General features: G+C 42.2%; 1 protein-coding gene across 1 annotated transcript in view; it reads left to right on the forward strand.

Moving 5' to 3' along the window:
* The window catches only part of LOC135460668 (guanine nucleotide-binding protein G(q) subunit alpha-like), a 49,245-nt gene that overhangs the window by 22,487 nt on the left and 5,128 nt on the right, over window positions 1-21,630 (forward strand). The window contains exon 4 of the mRNA XM_064737572.1: window positions 15,377-15,530. Within this exon, the coding sequence (XP_064593642.1) occupies window positions 15,377-15,530 (154 nt within the window). The remainder of the gene's footprint in view (window positions 1-15,376; window positions 15,531-21,630) is intronic.

Raw genomic sequence — 21,630 nt, forward strand, 5'->3', positions numbered from 1 at the left:
TGGTGGCTGATTTTTGCCTGTTCAAAAACATTTGGGAGAGTGGCCATCACTGCAGGTGCAGCAAGAGCATCTGCCCTTCTGTTGCCTTCAGCGATAAACCCTGGCAAGTCAGTGTGTGACCTGACATGCATCACATAAAAGGGTTGCTCTCGGTGAGTGACTAACTTTACCAGTTTTGAGAGCAATTCAAAAAGTGCAATGTTAGATACATCTTGCAGTATTGCTTGATCTGCTCTGGATACTACTCCTGCCACGTATGCAGAGTCTGTAATCAGATTAAATGGTTCTGAGAATCTTTCAAAAGCCCTAACAACCGCAGCCAATTCAGCAACCTGAGGTGAACCTTCCACCTCAGCAATGTCCGTCTCCCACTGCTGGGTTTGAGGATCCTTCCAAGTCATAACGGACTTGTGGGACCTCCCGGACGCATCTGTAAAGACAGTCAGAGCCCTTTTTAAAGGTCTCCTACTTAGAGCAGTTCTTAATTTTAAAGTAAATTGAACATCTTGTTCAAACAATTTGCAAGCGGGCCGTGCTACCGAAAATTGTCCTGAGTAGGAATCCAGAGCAAACTGCAACACTTCATTTTCTTGAAACAATTGTTCGAGTATTTTCATAGTATTTTGACCTGATTTTAACTCAACTGGAATGTGAATGCACTTAAAATCACATCCTGCTAACTCCCTGATCCGGGTCCTTGCTTTCCGGATCAGTTCTGCTATCAGCTCTTGAGGCTTTCTCAGCCTCTTGGACCTTTTGTGACTGAGGAAAACCCATTCTATGATCAAGAGAGAGTCCCTCTGGTCCCGGTCCTTTTTTGGTGTGTCCTTTGCCTTAGGTGTTTGTTTTTCCTCCCACTGGAAAATAATTCCATGGAGGTGTGGCAACTTACCTAGGATGATAAATTTGAATGGCAGATCAGGCCGGCATCGGTGGGCCTGTCTTGTGGACATTGCAATCTGAACCTTTTCTAGAGCTTTCCGTGCCTCTGGGGTAATAGACCTAGGAGCCCCTGGGTCCTCTCCCCCTTTCAATAAATTGAAAAGAGGGGCAAGGTCTTCATTAGTCAGACCAAGCCATGGTCTTACCCAGTTCAAAGACCCACACAACTTGTGGACATCCGCAAGGGTCTTGATCCTTGGATTGATTTCTAGTTTTTGAGGAACAATGGTCCTATTTCCAATTTCTAAGCCCAAATACTTCCAAGGTGGCATCTTTTGAATTTTCTGTTCCTGGAGCTCGAACCCTGCAACAATCAATGCATCGATCGTTAGGTCAAGCGCATGTGTTAGTAAATCATCATTGGGGCACACACAAGGATATCATCCATATAATGGTAGATGATGGCCTTCTCTGCGGCTGCACGAACTGGGGAAAGCAGGGAAGAGACATACCACTGGCAGATAGCTGGAGATACTTTCAGGCCCTGAGGAAGAACAGTCCAATGGTACCTTTTCATAGGAGCTTCTGAATTGATAGAAGGGACTGAGAATGCCAAACGCGGTGCATCGTCAGGGTGCAATGGGATTTGGAAAAAACAATCTTTAATATCAATAACAGCTAATTTCCAATCTTGAGGAAGCATTGTTGGGGATGGCATACCAGGCTGGGGAGAACCCATATCTTCAATTACATTATTAATTTGTCGGAGGTCACAGAGGAGTCGCCACCTCTTTTTGTCAGCTTTTTGGATGACAAACACTGGAGAGTTCCATGGGGACATGGTCTCCACAATGTGGCCCTTTCTTAGATTCTCTTGTACTAGTTCTTCAAGCACTTTTATTTTTTGTTTACTGAGTGGCCACTGTTTCACATCAACTGGTTCGTCTGTTTTCCACTTAAGTTTTTGAGTGGGGCGCTGTTGTTTAATGACTGCTGCACAAAAATGCTGTGGAGAGTCTGGAATATTAATTGTGACACCCCACTGGGCCATTAAATCTCTCCCTAACAAAGGTTCTGAATAATCTAACACAAATGGACGGATATTTGCCAATTGTCCGTTTGGACCCTCGAATTGAATAATGCTTTTGGATTGCCTTGCCAATTGCAGACCTCCTACACCTCGAAGGTGACCAGCAACATTTTGTAAAGGCCAGTGTGCTGGCCAGTCTTGTACTGGAATCACTGTGCAGTCTGCACCTGTGTCTACAAGCATTTCAATGCGTTTAGACTCCCCACCCCCACTGACATTGCACCACAATTTGGGTTTATCTGTCCCAATAACTTGGACCCGGGCGACTGTGGGCCCTTGTTTATCGACATTTTCAGGTAAAGATGGCACAGGGATAGCTTGAGCAACAATTTGTCCCTTAGGAAGAAACAGGGGTGGGTGGAAACAGTGCAGGCTGAGAACAAATTGCTTGGGATCTGATGTTGTCAGTCCCGGAGCAATTTCGATCTCTTGTGGTGTGTTTTTGTCCCCAGTGATGATGTACTTACAACGAATTTGGTTCCAAGTACCTTTCTGTTCAGGATTTACAGAGACAATATGCCAGTCAGTGTCCTTCAGGTGGAGTGACTCTGTCAGCTGCAACCTGTAAGGCTCATTGACAGAAGATGCGGTTAATACAGAATCACTTAAATCATAACAAAGGTTATTTTGTTTCACATTTAACAGTGGACTAGCGGACTTGGTTTTTGAAGCACCTGCTTCACTTACACAAATGTTAATATTATCGCGCGCTTGATTTATTTTGCTACCCTTATTCTCTTGGCCTGCTCCTTTTATGTCTGCACGCCTGGCAGGCTGGCGCTTTATTCTTCGTTTTTTTGTTGTTGACCCCCAGGGAGGGCTTGCAGTTCTCCTCCCCTGCTATTTTTAAATTCATCAAATTCCCTTTTCAGGGGGCACTGGTTACTCCAGTGACCTAGCTTATTACAAAGCAGGCATGGTTTAGTGGGCTCAACCATTGCCGGTCTCCGCTGCTGCCCAGGGTACTGCTGTGCTGAAAGAGAAGGTGCAGGGCTGGCAACAGCAACACGCTGAGGTGGTCTTGGCAGCAGCCTTGGTCTGGAGTCTTCAGCAACACTCATCAGAGGCACTTTCCTGTTACAGACTAGAAGCATATCTTTTAATGTAGGGGAAGGTTCCATAGGAAGGCTCAGGATTGCCGCTCGACACTGTTCATTTGCATTTGTGAACGCTATTTCCTCTAAAATTGCTTCCCTTGCATTTTCCTTTTTAACTTGTATTTCAATGGCTCTAGTTAGCCTTTCTACAAATTTCACAAAAGGCTCTGATGGTAGTTGTTTGATTTTACTATAGGGCTCAAAAGGCCCCTCAGGTTGGAGGGAAAAGAATGCCTTTTCAGCTGCTACCTTTACTTTCTCAAGTGTTTCTGCAGGAATTGCAGCAGCTTGGACTGAGGGAGAAGACCATTGACCCTCACCACAGAGGTGGTCAATAGTAATAAGGTTACCATTGTTGTCTTTTGCTGTGTTTGGATCAGCCTGTAAGCTTGGGAGAGCATCTTTTAGCAGTTGTTTCAATGCTGATTCCCATAATTTGAATTCCGTGGATGTCATGAGACATGAAAACAATTGTTTTAAATCATGTGGAACCACAATAGTCCTACTTAATTCAGAATTTAAAAGGCCACGGAAATATGGACTGTGTGGACCATATTCTTTATGAGATTTACAGATCTCTTTAATCAATTGTCGTCCAAAAGAACTCCAATTAGCAGTTGGGGCTGCTCCAGCTTGAGCTGCAGGCTGAAACGTAACAGGGGCCAGTGACAACATGGCACCATGCATTGGGTCTGCTGTCCCCTGCTCTGTATCCCTTGAATCAGAAGCATTGGGATCACAGCTACAGGTTTGGGGACAGGCAGTGGGTGTGTCCCCACCGTGGGAACCCGGGGAGGGGGCGGGGACAGGGAGCCGGCAAGGGGCGGGGAAACCGTGGGAACAAGGGGTGGGGTCAAGGGGCTGGCAGGGGGCGGGGATACCGTGGGAACAGGGGGCGGGGTCACCTGGTGACGTCACGTCAGCAGCTGCCCCCTGGCAGGAGTAGAGGGGCGGAGCTGAGGGTACTGCAGGAAAGGCGGGGGGAGGGGGGAAGGTGTCACGAGGAACAGGAGGAGAGGGGGATGGGGATGGAATTTTGGAATGCTTAAGAGGATTTTGGGAAGAAGAAGACCCGGTTTGGGAAGATGCCACGTGGCACCCACCATCTTGTGCACCCCCTAGGGACTGGGGGCCATTTTGGACATCACTGCTCTCCGAAAAGCTAACACGTGCTCGGGATTTTTTTGGGGAAAGAGGTTTAGGGGTTTTAGAGGGAGAGGGAGGAACAGGGAGAGCAGAGGCACATGGCTTTACATTTGGCTTTTTCTCCATTTCCTTTTGTTTGAGCAATGCTGTTCGAATTTGTAAACTCCAGAACACAAATTTAGCTGAGGGTGATTTCCCAGATTGTCCTAAGGTTATCAAATCATTCCCAACTTTATCCCAGAATTGAATATTGTGGATTTCTTCAAGGGAAATGTTTGGGAACTGCAGAAAAAGCCATCTTATAAACTGTTTCAATTTTCCTTTAGAGAATTTCACATTACTCTTGATTAGAATGCTAACAATATCATAATACACTCCCCTTTGTACAATGCTAAGTTTGGAACCCATGATAGATGTAAAAAGCAGAGTACTTAATCCCGCCTGACCAAAAACAAAGCTAAAATCAGCTACCAATTTCTAAAAAAACCACAGATAGAAAGCGATAACGAGCAGACAAAAGCTTCACAATGCAGCTGTATATAATGCTTTTAAAATTCCCGGGCAGCAGCAGCAGGGCACGCCCTGCCCCCCGCCGTGGAATGCAGCGCCCCCGCGGAGCAGAGAGAGCAGCCACTCCACGTGGCAGCCGAAACCGGGACGCCCCCCCCCCCCGCCGCCGCGTGTGCAGAGCACGCCCGACCCCGCAGGTCCCCCGGCCACGTGGAAAGAGAGCCCCCCCCTCTCCCGCAAAGAGAAAGAGAAAGAGAGTCTCCTAACACGTGTCTGAACACGCTGCTGAGCCGGGGGGGGGAAGGGCAGAGAGCGATCCCGCTCCGGCGCGAATTCTAAAAAACAGTGAAACACGCAGCAGGAAAGCTAACACTAGAACGCTATGAATTCTCGTCTGTGGGGCTGCGCAGCCAAAATGCAAAGGCAAAAAAGGAACAGAACTCGCGGCAGAGTCTGTTTTTGAGCTTCTGCTCTACCGAAAGCAGAGATACTCACGTGAAATGGAAGCTGTAGGCTGGGTACAGGCAGGTCTCCACCGGAAAAGGACTTCTCTCTGGGTGTAAGAGAAGCTACCCTTTTCTTCCTCTGGAAAATCTGTTCACCACAATGAAGCAGGGCTTTTCAAAGGCACCGAACAGTCCACGAAACTTTTTCTGGGAGTATTCCCAAAGTCTCTAGCTGGGAGTCTTGAAGCCAGGCTCCTTTCAGCTGGATGCACGGCTGGCAGAAGCTTCTCTGAGGAACTGCGAGTCCTTTTTCGGGCTGCAGAGTCGAGCCCACCCACAGGGACGCCAATATATTGGAATATGTATCCCAATATAACCAGTTAGATGGTGCCTAGGCCAGTTCTGACCTTCGCTGCTGGGCCAGAGGCAGCGCTGCGGTGTTTAACCGCAGAGATACCTTGGCTGGCGGCAGAGTGCAGCGGGGCACAAGACAGGACTCCGTTCTCCTCAGGAGAGAGCTTCTGGCGATGGTGGAGAGAAAGGGAATGGATTCTGCTAGAAGGTAGCCAGATGTTTATTCCATGAGTACAGATACGTCTGCACTGGGCCACTGCTGGTAACAGAATAAAGCTGCATGGTCTCATTCACATTTTAAGCTCAGGACAGGGGAAGGGGAGGGGACAGGTGAGTCACCAACCAGGTGAAGGGGCAGGGTCTCAAGGTACTAGGGACACCTATCACACGACGCCTTGCTGGTATGTTAGCCTGATTGACAGGGCACACTCAGTGAGGGGCGAGGGGGAAGGGAGAAGGTAAAACAGGATATTGCAACACACCACAACACCCCAGTATCTTAGTGCAAAGAATGTAGGAGGTTTCCATCTTGGGAAGAGCTATTCAGCAACAGATGTGCATATGATGAAATTTTCCTACTCAATTCCTAACAGACCACCTTACAATACAATTTCCCTCTTATGTCTAATGATAAGCAAAGGATCAGTTTTGCAGAAATACATACATATTCACAGTTAAATTTAGACTTAAGTACTTTGCTGAATCACAGAATGCTTGAAGTGGGAAGGGGCATCTCGAGATGATTTAGTCTAACCTGCCTGTTTACGCAAGGTCAGCTAAAGCAGGTTGCCCAAGAATAATAAGACATTCATAATAGTAAGAAATTAATTCTCCTAATATTTATCTGGTAGGCTTAAATTGAATATTTATCAGCTACCACAAAATAAATTTACTGCACTTGTTTCTCATTGTAAATATGAGTGACAAGTTTAACAGTTTATAAAGTCATACAAATTGTAATATTTTCATTAAAAGTCCACTACTTTCTATTAGTATTCTATCAATATTTAAGCTATAACATTTCATCTCTTTGCTTCTTTATTATGCCTCCACTTTCTTTTAAACTTGCTGATTCTATCAAACTACAAAAAGCAAGATGTTTTATTCATGTGAGCCTTTCAATAGAAACAAGAGGCTAATAGTTTTTCACAATAAAACATTTTAAATTCAAGTTTACAGTGATGGCTTTCGGGACAGTTTTTTTAAAAGTGCTTAGAGTTTATTATGTGTTTAACAAAATCCTGTCTACCTTCCTTATAACAACAAGGAAAGGGAAAAAGCCTGATAAATATTTTTATATACTTCTGAAGGAGGGGCTCAGTTTTGGAAAGACCACCCACCCGAAGGTGGCAATTGCAGGGACAGAATGGAAGATCTAAATCCTACAGGATTGTCCTGGTTTAGGGCAAATTTTGGGAGGAAACTTCCGAATGGGGTCTCTCTAGAAAGCAAAACTCAAGCGGCCCCTCTCTCTACTGGTTTGGGAAAAGATTTCCTTGGAGAAAAGTGAAAAAAACTGTTTCTTTAACAAGCAAAGTATTCAAAAGCATAAAAATTAATAATACTAAACAATAAAACTTCTTGCTGTTTTGAAGAGATAAAAAATTCAGAAAGTCCTTGTCATGGAATATAGCTCAGCTCTTTTAGTCTCTCATCAGTCTCTCTGTGCTGGAAAGTGCCACGGCCCAGGCCCAGTGGGCCACAGGTGCGAGCTCCTGGTGCTCTTTTGGGTTTTTAGTCCACAGCACGTTCAAACAATTTCAAGAAAAAGGAAAAATTACAGTCCAGGGAACTTCTCTGCCTCAGTTAGCAAAAAAAAAAAAAAAATAGCTATAAAGCAAAGGAGATCCCTCTCCCACACTCTGTCTGTGCTGCAGACAACACAGTCTGTGAGAAGGATGTGGGGGAACAAGTGCAGTTTCTGATAACAAATTCTGCACTTCTTGGCTCTTTGAACTAGTCTTAAAGGTGCAGAACTTCATATCTAGCATAAACAGAATAGATGATTGGGGATCCAAGCATCATAAAGTCACCCTAGGACATTTCACTTCTTATCCTTATATCGTCAGCTTTCTACTAAAACTAATATATATATATATATATATATATATATATATATATATACAGTATACAGCTATATACTGACAATGGTAGTGATATTCATCAAACAGTAATATTTACACATGGTTCTTACTCCACAATTAGATCTTCCTGATGTACACACTGTGTTGTTCTGTCTTTCTGCATTATCTACTATGTGCAACCTGGTCCCTGAGCAAAGACAACCCCACAGTCTCCATTCTCGGCCTGTTGTCTCTGCCTGGTTAGGCTTAGGATGGCCTTGAGGCAGCCCGCGCTCCAAAGGATGAAAGCAGTCTTCAGATTTTTCGGTCTTCAATATTGTTTATTAATTCTTATCTACAAAGTTGTCTCCCGGCCTGACAGAGGTCCGCACAGCAAGACAGCCATGGGCACACTGATCTCCCTCTGGGCGGTCGTCTATTTTTATACCAAAAACTACATATAAGATATTTACCTTTACCTTCCAATACCTTTTACCCTTATTGACAAGTGCAGATTTAGTGTGAACCAATCCCAAAGTGCCACCATCACCATCAAAGATGGATGACAAGAAGGAGAAGGACAGGACACGCCCTAATTCCTCCATCTTGTCTCCTAAAACCCCCCTGTACCACGATTCCAAAACTGTGTTTTCATCCTGTAATTAATCAATCCCTTCACCACTTATCCCCAAGTGATCCTCTCGTCCTCACACAGGTGTCACATCCCGTGCAGGGTCAAAGTCTAACCACCAAGCACTTCTGGCAACATTCCAGGATTTCCGAGCCCCCCAAGGGTTATCTCGGCAACTCTGGACATCAGGAGTGATGTGCTGAGTTCCCACACCACAGATTGGTTTGTCTGTACTCGAAGCAGAACTGATTTAAACTGTTTTCCCTGATAAACTTCTGACATATCACTAGGACCTTGTCTCTGTCTACTGTATATAGGGGCTCAGATTGGGCAGGGCTTGCTTAGTTGGTGGAACTTTGGGTGTTATCTAACCAGGTGGCCTTTGATAGATGCTGCTCCTAATTTTTGAATGATCCTCCACCCAATGCTTTCAAGGTGGTTTTTAACAGTCCATTGTACTTCTCTACTTTGCTTGCAGCTGGTGCATGATAGGGGATATGGTATACTCACTCAATGCTATGTTCTTTAGCCTAGATGTTGATAAGGCTGTTCTTGAAATGAGTCTTGTTGTCTGACTCAGTCCTCTCAGGTGTACCATGCCTCCAAAGGATTTGCTTTTCAGACCTAAGATAGTGTTATGGGCCATAGCGTGAGGCATAGGGTAGGTTTCTAACTATCTAGTGGTGGCTTCTATTATTGTGAGCACATGGCGTGTTTGGGGCAGTGTGATGTAGTCAATCTGCTAGGCCTTTCTATACTTATATTTGGACTACTGACTATTATACCATAGGGGTTTCAACTGCTTGGCTCGCTTGATCACAGCATATGTCTGACAGTCACGGATAACTTGAGAAATACTGTCTATGGTTAAATCTACTTTTCGGTCTTGTGATTACTTATAGGTGGCATCTCTACCCTGATGGCCTGAGGTATCATGACCCTATTGAGCTAGGAACAACTCTTTCTTGTGTTGCTAATCTATCTTTGATAACTTCTATCTTTGCAGACTGATCTACTTGTTATTTCTGTCCTCTTCATTATCTCTGTTCTTGGGGACATGGGCATCTACATGGTGGACTTTCACAGATAGTTTTTCTACTCCGGTAGTGATGTCTTTCTACTCTTCAGCAGCCTAAATTGGTTTTCTCTTATGCTGCTAATTAGTTTTTTTCTACTTCTCCAGCCATCCCCACAGAGCATTGGCTACTATCTATGAATCCGTGTAGAGGTAGAACTTCGGCCACTTCCCTCTTTCAGCAATGTTTAGGGTCAGTTGAATGACTTGATCTACTTTTTCTTCTAGTAGCTTCTGCAACCTGTCATGTTGGGCTTTATATGGCTGCTTTGTATTTTTGTTTTATCTCTACCATGGGACAAGAACGATCAGTAAAAAGAGCGTATCGTGTTTCTTCTGTTGGCAGTTGGTTGTATCGTGGAGCTTTTTCACCACATTACTTGTTTTTGTTCTTCATCAGTGAGACTAAAGTTGTCATTTTTAGGCTAATTTGCAATTATCTTTAAAATCTCAGGGTGATTCAGTTTTCTATTTTGGGCACGTTGTGTGATGAGAGCAATCTACTTGCTCCATGTGGCATTGGTGGCATGGTGGGTAGAGGGAATTTTTGCATGAAGCATCTACCCCAGCACTGGTAGTCAGGGTATGAGAAGGAGTTGTGCTTCAGTGAATATTACTTCTGAGGCGGCTTGGACTCTTTTATAGGCTGCTAAGATTTTTTTTCTGTTGGAGTGTAGCTGGGTCCAGACCTTTTGTAGCTTCAACTCCAGAATCTTAGTGGTCGACCTTGAGTTTTGTTGCAGTGCAAGCTGATCTGTAGTTAGCATTAATCCAGTTATAAATAAGAAATCCAGCCCAGTTCCATGAACTAGCCTCTGGGCTGACTGACAAATGTTCCAACCAATAACAACTCTCCTAAAATGCAAGCATTTGATTGGTTGAGTCTGGGGAGGGAGTGCAGAAACCAGACCAATGTCTGTATAGCACTGGGAGTTTTTGAATTGCCTATAAAAGGTTGTGGGAAACAATAAACCAGGCTGTTTGGCTGATAAAGCATGGGAGGTCTGTTGTGTGTTACGTCTCAAACATACAAACACCAATGCATCAAAGTTTCACCAGGCACCTTCTGCCAAAGGCTCCAGGACAAGCCATTGCTGTTCCCGGCTGCAGAGCAGAGCATGTTCTTCACATCTGGTCCTATCTTGACTGGACCAAGGGCTACGGCATGAGCAATCTGCTTGATCTGGGCAAAGGCTTGTTGCTGTTCAGGGCCCTATCGGAAAGTGTTTTTCTTGTGTGTAACTCGGTAAAGAGGGCTCACAATCTGGCTGTAGTCAGGAATATCCATTGTCTAAAATTTTATGGTGCTTAGGAAAGCTTGCATTTCCTTCTTACTAGTCGGTGGAGACGTTGCTGTGATCTTGTTACTGACATCAGGTAGGAGTCTGACACTGTCTATCTTACTATTTTACTCCCAGGAACTGGATTTTTCGAGCAGGTCCTTTAACTTTACTCTTCATGATGGTGAAACTGGCTTTTAGGAGAATCTGGATGATTTTCTCTCCTTTCTCAAACACCTCTGCTTCCATGTTCTCCCACACAATGATGTCATCAATATACTGTAGGTGTTCTGGAGCCTCACCCTTTTCTAGTGCAGTCTGGATTAGTCCATGGCAGATGGTAGGACTGTGCTTCTCCTCCTGGGGCAGTCAGTTCTAGGTGTACTGCACTCCCCTCCAGGTGAAGGCAAACTAAAGCCTGTACTCTGCTGCCAGAGAAATGGAGAAAAATGCATTGGCAATATCAATAGTGGCATGCCACTTTGCTGTCTTGGACTCAAGCTCATACTGGAGCTCTAACATGCCCGGCACAGCAGCACTCAGTGGTGGAGTCACTTCATTCAATGCACGGTAGTCCACAGTCAATCTCCATTCTCCTTCAGATTTGCACACAGGCCAAATGGGGCTGTTGAAGGGTGAGTGGGTTTTGCTGACCACCCTTTGGCTCTCCAGCTCTCGGATCATCTTATGGATGGGAATCACAGCATCTCGAGTGGTCCTATACTGTCGGCGATGCACTGTGGAAGTGGCAATTGGTACTCGTTGCTTTTCCCCCTTCAGAAGTCTTACTGCAGATGGGTTCTCTGATAGTCCAGGCAAGGTGTTTAATTGCTTAACACCCTCTGTCTCTACAGCAGCTATCCTAAATGCCCACCTGAGTCCTTTTGGGTCTTTAAAATACCCACTTCAGAGGAAGTCTATGCCCAAAATGCATGGCTCCTCTGGGCCAATCACAATAGGGTGTTTCTTCTACTGATTTCTAGTCAGGCTTACATCAGCTTCTACTAAAGTAAAATCTTGTGACCCTCTTGTCACGCCAGCAATAGAAGCAGAGTCTGCCTCCACATGTCTCGATGGGATTAATGTGCACTGCACACCAGTGTTGACCAAGGCCTCATATTTTTGTGGTTCAGATGTTCCAGGCTAATGAATCTACATATTTAAAAAAACATGCTTTTCTCTAGCCTCTACCTGGCTCGAGGCAGGACCTCTCTAAACCTGACTATCCTTCTTTCTCTGGACATATGTCTTAGAGGTTCCTTTAAGGAGATTGGACATGTCATCATCATATCTGGCCGTCCGGCTATGGGCTACTGGAGCTGCTTCTTTTTTGGTGGAACTTCCTCTCTCAGTCTTGTTGTCTTTTAATTCAAACACCCATTGTGCGAGAGCAGTAGTATATTTTCTATCCCATCTCCTCATATTTTTTCTACAATCACGCAGGAAGAACTACAGCTCAGCTCATGGGGTGTACCTTCTCTCCCTATCTGGGGGATGTCTACATTTGGTACTAGAACTTCTGATCTGTACTGCCGAGATTTGGAGAAAGCCCTCTTTAATCTCTTCTCTGAGTTTCTTGTGATTCTCTTTCATCTTATCTTCTAACTAACTAATTATAGATTCATCAGGTCATTGAGTGTAATCTTTTCTTAGGCCAAGAAGTTCCTTCAGGGAAAAGAACCTAATAGCGACTTCTGATTTTGTGTCAGTTGCTTTGACTTTTGATTTTGTATCAGGAAGTGGCTTTGACAGTCTTTCCCCTGGATCATAATCGTCTACTGGCCAATTGGTTTTGGTTGTGTGCTTTTTTCCTGCCGTGACTGCCAGTGGCTTAGGTTCACTGTCTGGTTTAGCTGCTGGCTTAGGCTCACTGTCTGGTTTAGCTACAACCTAAGTGACTGGGGTGTTGGCTGCAGCCTGAGTGACTGGGATAGCTACTGATATATCTCCCTGCCCCCCTTGCCTCCATCTGCTGCCCTACAGTATCTAGCAGCATGCGATAAGCATGTGCCAGGGCTCAGCTTATTGCAATGATCTTTTTCTCCTTAGAGTCATCATGGCAGTTCTCTTCCAGGTATTTCCCCACCTCGTCTGGGTTCTGAATTTGTTCACGTGAAAATTCCCAGCCTGGAGCATCAGAAAATTCCTTTGGAGATCAGAAAATTCCTTCAGGATTCCTCCCATTCTCTCTGATTCTCCACACTACTCAGGATTTTTTACTCTTGGGTCTACTCCTGGGTCAGAAGTCTCATCAGCCCCTCTGGAAATCTCAGCCCTCACTCTAGACAAGCTTCAAACTATGTAGAGGAAGTCTACTAGATTAAATACCAGGAAGGTGGTCTCTTTAACATTCAGGGGGAACTGAACATTCTCCAAAAGTGACGTAACAGATTCAAAGGAGTAGGAAAGGAAAAGTTGAAAAGCCTCAACTTCTGCTCCTCCTCTAACAAACTGGGTGCAATTACTAATAAATCCCTAAAACATGCTACTGGAACTGGGATGCAGGGTAGGATGAAGAAACCATAAACTATATATATCTGGAACAAACTATAGCACTTTTGTAAATTTCCTATAAATCATTATCACCACGCCCAGCAAAATAGCTATTCTTATCCATGCCCCTCTACTGTAAAAACTCCATGTTAGGGACAATACTGGAGCTATCTCTGGATTAGAAAATAAGCCTAGGGACCAGAAAGGTATTAAAACCTCAAAAAAGCCTAGGGACCAGAAACACATGAAGTCTTGCACCCACAGACACTATGAATTCAAGCAACATAGCTATTGACTGCTTTATCTCAATACAGAGTAAATACAACTAAAATGCAATTAGTACAGTTTTTTACAAGAAAGACATTGAGGTGCTGTTGCACATCCAAAGAAGAGTAAGGAAGCTGATGAAACATCTGGAACATAAGTCCTATGAGGAGTAGCTGAGCATAATGAGTGTTTTTGGTGTGGAGAATAGAAGGCTCAGGGGAGACCTTATTGCTCTCTACAAGTGTTTGAAAGGAGGTTTTAACAGTGTCAGTCTCTTGTCCGATGTAGCAATTGACAGAACAAGCAGAAATGGCCACAAGTTGCACCAGGGGAGGTTCAGGTTGCATATTAGGAAATAATTTTTCACTGAAAGGATTATAAAGAATTTGAACAGGTTACCCAGGGAAGTGGTTGAGTCACCATCCCTTGAGGGTATTTAAAAGATGTGCAGATGTGGCACTTAGGGACATGGTTTAGTGGTAGACTTGGTAGTGTTAGGTTAATGGTTGGACGTGATAATCTTTTAGGCCTTTTCCAACTTAAACAATTCTATGATTCTATGTCTCAGCAACATCCGAATCTGCAAGATTCACTTTGATTTTGTTCTCTAGAAGCCTGTGTGAGGACTTAAAGAGTGCAATTGCATGTCTTAAAACACTATTCCCATAAGATAAGCCACTACAACAGGAACTTGAGATAAACACGGATGGCAAAAAGGAAAGCACTAATTCCAGGCTTAAACAGAGGTGAAGGTTTGGAATTAGCACACCGGACAAAATTCCACTGTGCAGACTGTGGGAAAGGAAACCACTACTTACACCCATGCCAGTCCAAGTTGTGGGAACATCTGCGACCACCCCTTGGATACCTGGAACTTGGACTGTATACAGGTGGTACCTCCAGTAGAATGACTCTGGGACCCCCACCACCGAAGACCAGGGTGAAGAATGCTGCAGAAATCCACATGGTGGTGGTATCTTTTGCTTAATTTCTTTCTCACTCTCTCTCCCCACCCTGCTCTCTTTCTATTTCTTTCTCTCTACCTCACATTTACTGTTAAATAAAATCTGTACTATTGACTTTGGCATATGGTCTTGTTTGCACATTAATTTGAGCAGAGGCATCTCTCATTAATCAGATCATAACAGCCTGTTTGATGGTGAAACTGTTGTTTTCAGGAGGCATCTCCTAAAAAAAGCTTCTGCAGTAGCTAATCAGGTCTGCCTTAGAATTTTCAAATACTAAAGAAGTAGAGTTAATTTCTGGTTCTGAACTCTGTTCTGACTCTGTATTAACTACATCGTGTCAGCCTAACAGTTCTTCAGAATTGTATTGAACCACACAGAATTTTACAGTGTCAGGAAGCCCTTGCAAACAGAACTGTATGCTTCACTTATTTAAATTTCCACTATCACACAAAATGTTTTGCAGGAGCAATTAAACAAGGCTTAAGTAAAGGCTAACTTGATGTTAGAAACAAATTTACCATTTGTAAGATTTTATGTCATAAGCCTTTGATTTGGGCAAATATTCTCAGGTTATCAATGAGTAAATTCTAAATTTACCCGGAACTATTTTAATGTCAATTTCTTTAAAAAAATTAAGGATTACATGCATTTAAAATTCAGAAAATTCATATAAAATAAATAAGGTTCTTGAAACTTGGTTATTATATCTTGTTGTACATTTATCTCTGCCTTGAACCACATGCATTTCAGTGCCCATGAATTTGTTGACTGATCATAACTCTGCATAATCAGTATTTACAACAGTACCTGTTACAGCTATCGTGTCCATGACCTGTGTTCTAAAGAATAATCATGCTTGAGTAATTGAGTTTGCAAAAGGAAACTCCCTTCGTATTTAATATACCACATACCTATGAATTGTAAATGAATCAGTTAAATCTTACTTTTTGGTAAGAAAGTGGAAAACATGAAATTGATATGTTTATGAACCAAAATGGAATTGCATTGATTGATTAAAAAAAAAAGTTATTTTCACAAATGCATAAATGTATCTCTTTTATTTTTAAATTCCAGAATCGAATGGAAGAGAGCAAAGCACTCTTTAGGACAATTATCACATATCCATGGTTCCAGAATTCTTCGGTCATTCTGTTCTTAAATAAAAAAGATCTTTTAGAGGAGAAAATTATGTACTCCCATTTAGTTGATTATTTCCCGGAGTATGATGGTAAGTATATTGCCACCAGAGCTCATACTCCATTTAAATTGCAGTAGTGACCAAATGTAATAACGTTGCCAATATTTTGCTTGGAGGTTCTTAGGACAAAGATAATCACCCATTCTTCATTAAATCCATTTTCTTCTTTATAAATTGTACTAAGTACACCAAATGGTTAGTTTGTAGTTGAATGACTTACTGGTCATGTTTTTTTAAAAATTATATGAGAAGGAAAATATTATTAAGAATAACAGTTTTTAATGCTTCAAATTTTTAAAGTCACTGAAGTCTTGTGGAATTTTCTAGATTGCTAGGAATTCATCTTATACCTCCATTAATAGTGGACAAAACGGCAGTACCTTTCATGCAAAATTATTGATTCTAGATGAGTAACATCATATTTGCAATGGACATTATTCTGTCCTTGTTCATAAGTTGGGGTGAGGATTTGAACTGAAATATAAAGCTAAAATTATATAAAAATACATTTTTCATTCTACTCAACATCTCACATACTCTTTTATAATTGGGCTTGTGTTTTGTTGCTTTTTTGTTTAAGGCTGGAAATCTGTATACAAGTCATAAATTCTCTGTGGCTCTCAGATAAACCAATATCACTTCTCCCACCCTTTTATTGTACCATTTCTTCTTTGTTTCCATTATTTTAATTTTATGTTTCTATGTGAAATTTAATGTGCTTGTCCCTGAAAACATTATGTGGAACAAAAAGCTGTTTCCAAAGAAGCTGTACTTTGAGAAAGTTCTCCTGAGGTGAAAACCTACATATTCAAAGGTAACTGAGTAGAGGCTTTGGCAACAGAGAAAAAAATCATATTCAAATAATAGCATCTCTTTTGTCACACCAGAGAGTGAAAAGCAGATTCAAAAGCGACAAAAGAAATTAAATCTCTCATTTTCAAAACAAGACAGTGATAGAAGGAAAAAGTTTCATGTTTTTCTTCTTTGAGAGGAAAGGATGTGTTCACAATGAACAGCCTGCAGGATCAGGCCATACTTAATTATGAATCAGTGTAAGTTTAGTTTGATAGTACTAAACAGAAGATAACTGACAGTTAAATAGAATATATTCTTGTATTTTCATGTTAGAAGTGTGACAGGTGCCTTAGATGACATCCTGCAGGTGAGAAGGCTATACGGGCCCTTTTGTTATGATCACTCAAGTAGAGGTAAACCTGTGTTAAATTCTTGTTCAGAGAAACCAGACAAAAATTCATACATAAGAGCTGACATTGGAAGGGAGCTCTGAAGATCATCAAGTCCAACCTTTCTGCTCAAACAAGGTCATCCAGTGACTGCTTCACAGGTATATGTCCAAATGGCTTTTGAATATCTCCAAGGAGGGAGACTCTACAACGTTTTTGGGCAACCTGTCCCAATGCTCAGTCACCCTCACAGTAAAAAAGGAGTTTCTGATGTTAAAATGCAAACTCCTGTGTTTCTTCTTCTGTAACTGGGCACCATCCACAAGAGCATGGCTTCATCTTCTTTGCATGCTTCCTTCAGGTATTTGTACACATTAATAAGATCTCTATCTGAGCCTTCTTTTCTCTAGGTTAAACAGTCCCAGGTTTCTCAGCCTTTCATCCAGTCCTTTAATCATCTTTGTGGCCTTTGGCTAGACTCTCTCCAGTATGCCCTTGTCTTCTTATACTGAGGAGCCAAGAACTGGACAAAGAACTCCAGGTGAGGTCTCATCAGTGCTGATTAGAGGGGAAGGATCACATCCCTCGACCTGATGGCAACATTCCTCCTAATGCAGCCCAGGATACCATTTGCCTTCTTTTTGTCAAGGGCACACTGATGGTTCATGTTCAACCTAGTATCCAACAGGACCCTCAGGTGCCTTTTCTGCCAATCTGCTTTCTAGTTGGGTGGCCCCCAGTATATATTAGTGCCTAGGTTTGTTACTCTTCAGGTACAGGACTTGACACTTGCCCTTGTTCAATTTCATGAGGTTCCTGTCAGCCCATTTGTCCAGCCTGTTAAGGTCCCTCTGGATGGAGCCACTCCTCCCAGTTTTATGTCACCAACAAATTTGCTGAGGGTACACTCTGCTTCCTTATTCAGATCATTAAAGATGTAAATAGGATTGCATCCAGTATTGGCTACTGGGGTACTCCACTAGTTACTGTCATCCAACTAGACAATATCCACTGCTCTCCCCTCATCTACTAGGCCAGTCATTTCAACATAGAGGGTTGTCAGATTTTCAATCAGTCAGCTCAGAGAAACCTTCTTCCTCTTCTCCTTTACCATGGGTAAGGGAAACAAAAAAAGGTTATAGACAATTAGGGCCATAGCAAGTAGGCCAGACCTGAAAGTCATTTAAGTGTCTAATTCTGCAGATCTTGCTGAACTTAACCCCTTAGAGAAGGTTATGGTTTAATTTGATTTCTTTTGGTGGAAAGATGGGATGGATGACTTGTGGTTTACTCCCATCTGGCAACTTAGTATCACACAGTTGCTTACTCACTTCTCCGTGTGTGGGGAGAAGAATCAGAAAAAAGGCAGAATCCATGGTTTGAAATAAAAACAGTTTAATAATTGAAGTAAAATATAGTCATAATACTAATGACAATAATAACAATAATAATAGTAATGAAAAGGACAGAATAAAAACAGTTGATGTACAATAAAAGCAATTAGTGCTCAATATAATTGCTCACCACCCCACTGACTAACGCCCATCCCATCCCTAAGCAATGATTGGCCCCTTCTGGCTAACTTCTTACAGTTTATATACTGGGCATGATGTTTTATGGTGTGGAATATCCCTTTGGCTACTTCAGGTCAGTTGTCCCAGCTGTGGTCCCTCCCAACTTCTTGTGCGCTTCCTCACTGGCGGAGCATGGGACACTAAAAAGACCTTGACTCAGAGTAAGCACTGCTCAGCAGCAACCAAAACATCAGTGTGTTATCAGCATTATTCTCATACTGAATCTAAAACACAGCACTGTACCAGTGTAGTGATTTTACCTTGGCTAGATGCCAGGTGCCCACCAAGCCACTCTATCACTCCATCACTCCCCAGTGGGACAGGGCACAGAAAATAAGATGGAAAGCAACTAGTCGGTTGAGATAAAGCAGTTTACTAAAGCAAAAAAAAAGAAAAGTGAAAGTTTGAGTGCACATAAGCAATGGGAAAAGTTAATCTTTACTTCCCATCAGTGAGCAATGTTCAGCCACTTCCCAGGAAGCAGGGCTTCAGCATGTGTAGCAGTGGCTCCAGAAGGCAAACATTGTAGAATAATGAATGCCCCCTGTTCCTTCTCTCTCCCTTAGTTTTTATATCTGAGCTGACATTATGTGGTATGAAATATCTCTTTGGTTACTTTGGGTCAGCTGGCTTGGTTGTGTCCCCTCCCATGATCTTGCCCACTCACAGCCCCTTGATGAGGGTAAGCAATGTTAGAGGGACAGTGCTGCTCAGCAGTAGCCAAAACACTGGTGTGTTGTCAACACCCTTCCAGCTACCAATGCAAAGCAAAACACTGTGAGGTCTGCTAAGGCAAAATGAACTCTATCTTAGTCAGACGTAATACAACCATCTACTAAGAAGAAAATTAATTCTATCCCAGCTGAAACTTTGGCTTGCACAGGTCACTGTGTCCCTCTCTGCTGTTCCAACACCCTCTTTGGAGATGTTGAAGATGGACGCATTTGGAGAACTTATCAGAATTAGGTATTTTTCAGTCGGATCACTTTTCCCATGTGGGTAGTACAATGGAGAAAGCAGCATTTGTCCTGGTTCAGGGCAAATTTGGGAGAGAAGCCCCAAAGGGGTTCCTCTAGAAAAGCAGATTCAGTTGGCCCCTCCCCCAATCGGTTTGGTAAAAAAAATCTCCTTAGAGAAAAGTGGGAAAAACTGTTTATAAAACAATAAAACCACTTGCTGCTCCAAAAGAGATGATAAACTCAGAAAAGTCCTCTCCCTGGGTTGCAGCTTGGCTTAGTCTCTTATTAGTCCCTCTGGTGCTGGAAATGCTGCAGCCCAGGCTTGGCCTGGTGGGCCACAGGTGCGAACAGCTGGTGCTCTTCTGGGTGTTCAGTCCAGAGCAGATTTAAATGGGTCCAAAGAAAAGGGAAAAAAAGACCCCCACAGTCCAGGGAGCTTCTTTGCCCCAGCTAGCTAAAATAACGAAAACAAAGGAGAGCTCTGTCCTGCTGTTTGTCCACCCACAGACAACAACAGTCCAGGAGGAGGAATGTGGGCGAGTGAGTGCAGTGTCTGAAAACAAACTGTGCGCTTCTTCTCTCCCCCTCTTCACTCTCTGGAACAAGTCTTAAAGGTGCAAAACTTATTATTCAGCATAAACAGAACAAGACGATTGGGGATAAAAGCATCATGTAGTCAACCCAGGACAGGATCAGAAATGGTAACCAGGATGGCAAACTGGACTGATTAAACCAAGCAGTTGTACTGCACAGTATGTCATAACAACATTGGATGAGAGACTGAGATGTGCTCAAGTGTCAGAGTATCACATGAGGATATGCTTTCAGAGATCATACTAAAAGACCAACTCAAAGACTGGAATGAAGAGCTGGGAGTAAGGAAAAAGACAAAAAGCGACCATGTTTGGAAAGGAAAGAATTCAAAAATATCTATCTGTGGGAGTGCACTCCTCTCCAGAGTCTTCAAAGAAAATAAATGCTGTCAATTCCAAGTTAACGTAGCCAAGCTAAATTGTAGTGCTTTTTATACAAAACTTGACTATCATATAGAGAAACCCTTTGAAGATTGCTAAAAAGGGAGCTATGGACAAGAAACCTACTGATTTGTATTAGAATTCTTTTCCAAGATTAGTTAGATTGTAACCATTTAGCGTTGTAAATCTAGCATTGGTTCATTCCCTTTTTCTAAATACCTGAGATGGTAAACTTTCTTTTTAATCTCAGTTTTCTGTACTTGAATTCCAGTCTGAAAAAATTGAATTACGTTATGATAACCAGACTTATTATTAGGCAAGCAAAATTTGGATGTGGCCTTTAAATAGTGCCGTAGATTTTAAAAGAGAAACAAAACCTGTCTGTGCCTACCCACTGTAAAAGTGTTTAACAAAATTCTAGGAAGTTGATTAAACCAATAAATGTCTTATTTTTAAGAAATCATTGTCTTTGAAAGTGTTGGAGTCTTCTTTACAAATATTTAAACTTCCTAAGAGTAAAAAAAAAATAATAGAGACATTAACTTTGCTGCTGTTTCTATAGAATATGTGATGAAGCTAAAGGCTAGAACCTGTTGTGTTTAGACATTTTAAAAATTTAGAAGTAGTCTTTGCCCTGGTTCAGAGAAATTATTATGTTTACATATCCTCTACATCTCAGAAAATGTGTAAGTCTGTGTATATGTCTATATATAGACATACATATTCATGTGCATTCAAGATATTGTAGAATCATGTTCTCCTTCCACAAGGCTTTGCAACCAATAGATACCAGAAAGTATTTTATCTTTTGTGATGCCATTGTTACATAATTTGTGCATTTATCCAAATTAGAAATGCTTAAATTTGTATTTAAATATTAAAAATAAGTTTTGTTTTGCAGTCATTGAAAGTTATGTGGGCACATGCTAACTTCCTAAGTAGAGAGTTCATAACCATTGAAGGACAGAACTATATAACAGCTGAGTGCTGGTATTTATACTGTCATATAACAAGACCAGAACTAATGAGGAGATAGGAGGAAGAGGCACAGCAAACATACATGTTCTGTATAAATTCACACTGCAGAAACAGGAGGACAATGGAATAATGGCCTATGAAAATTGCACTGGAACAGTATATGTATACACAGTATAAGAAAAAATTAACTTGTGGCTGATGTTCCTACTTCTGTGCTGCTCTTTTGGCTGTGAACATGAACCAATTCTCACTCCTAGAGATTGGAAGTCATTATTTTGCCTTCTGCCTTATGCAATGCAGAATATGCAGTTTGGTTACATAGACTTCATGCTCTGAGAATTACAGACTTTGCTTAAATTTAATAGAATTGTTATATATAATTTAGACATTTGATTTGTTAGAACATTAAGTTTTGCAATTGAAAAACTTCAACTAGCAAGCATGTATATCTTGCTATCACT

This window comes from Zonotrichia leucophrys, unplaced genomic scaffold, assembly GCF_028769735.1.
Source record: "Zonotrichia leucophrys gambelii isolate GWCS_2022_RI unplaced genomic scaffold, RI_Zleu_2.0 Scaffold_84_193343, whole genome shotgun sequence".
Classification (NCBI taxonomy): Eukaryota; Metazoa; Chordata; class Aves; order Passeriformes; family Passerellidae; genus Zonotrichia; species Zonotrichia leucophrys.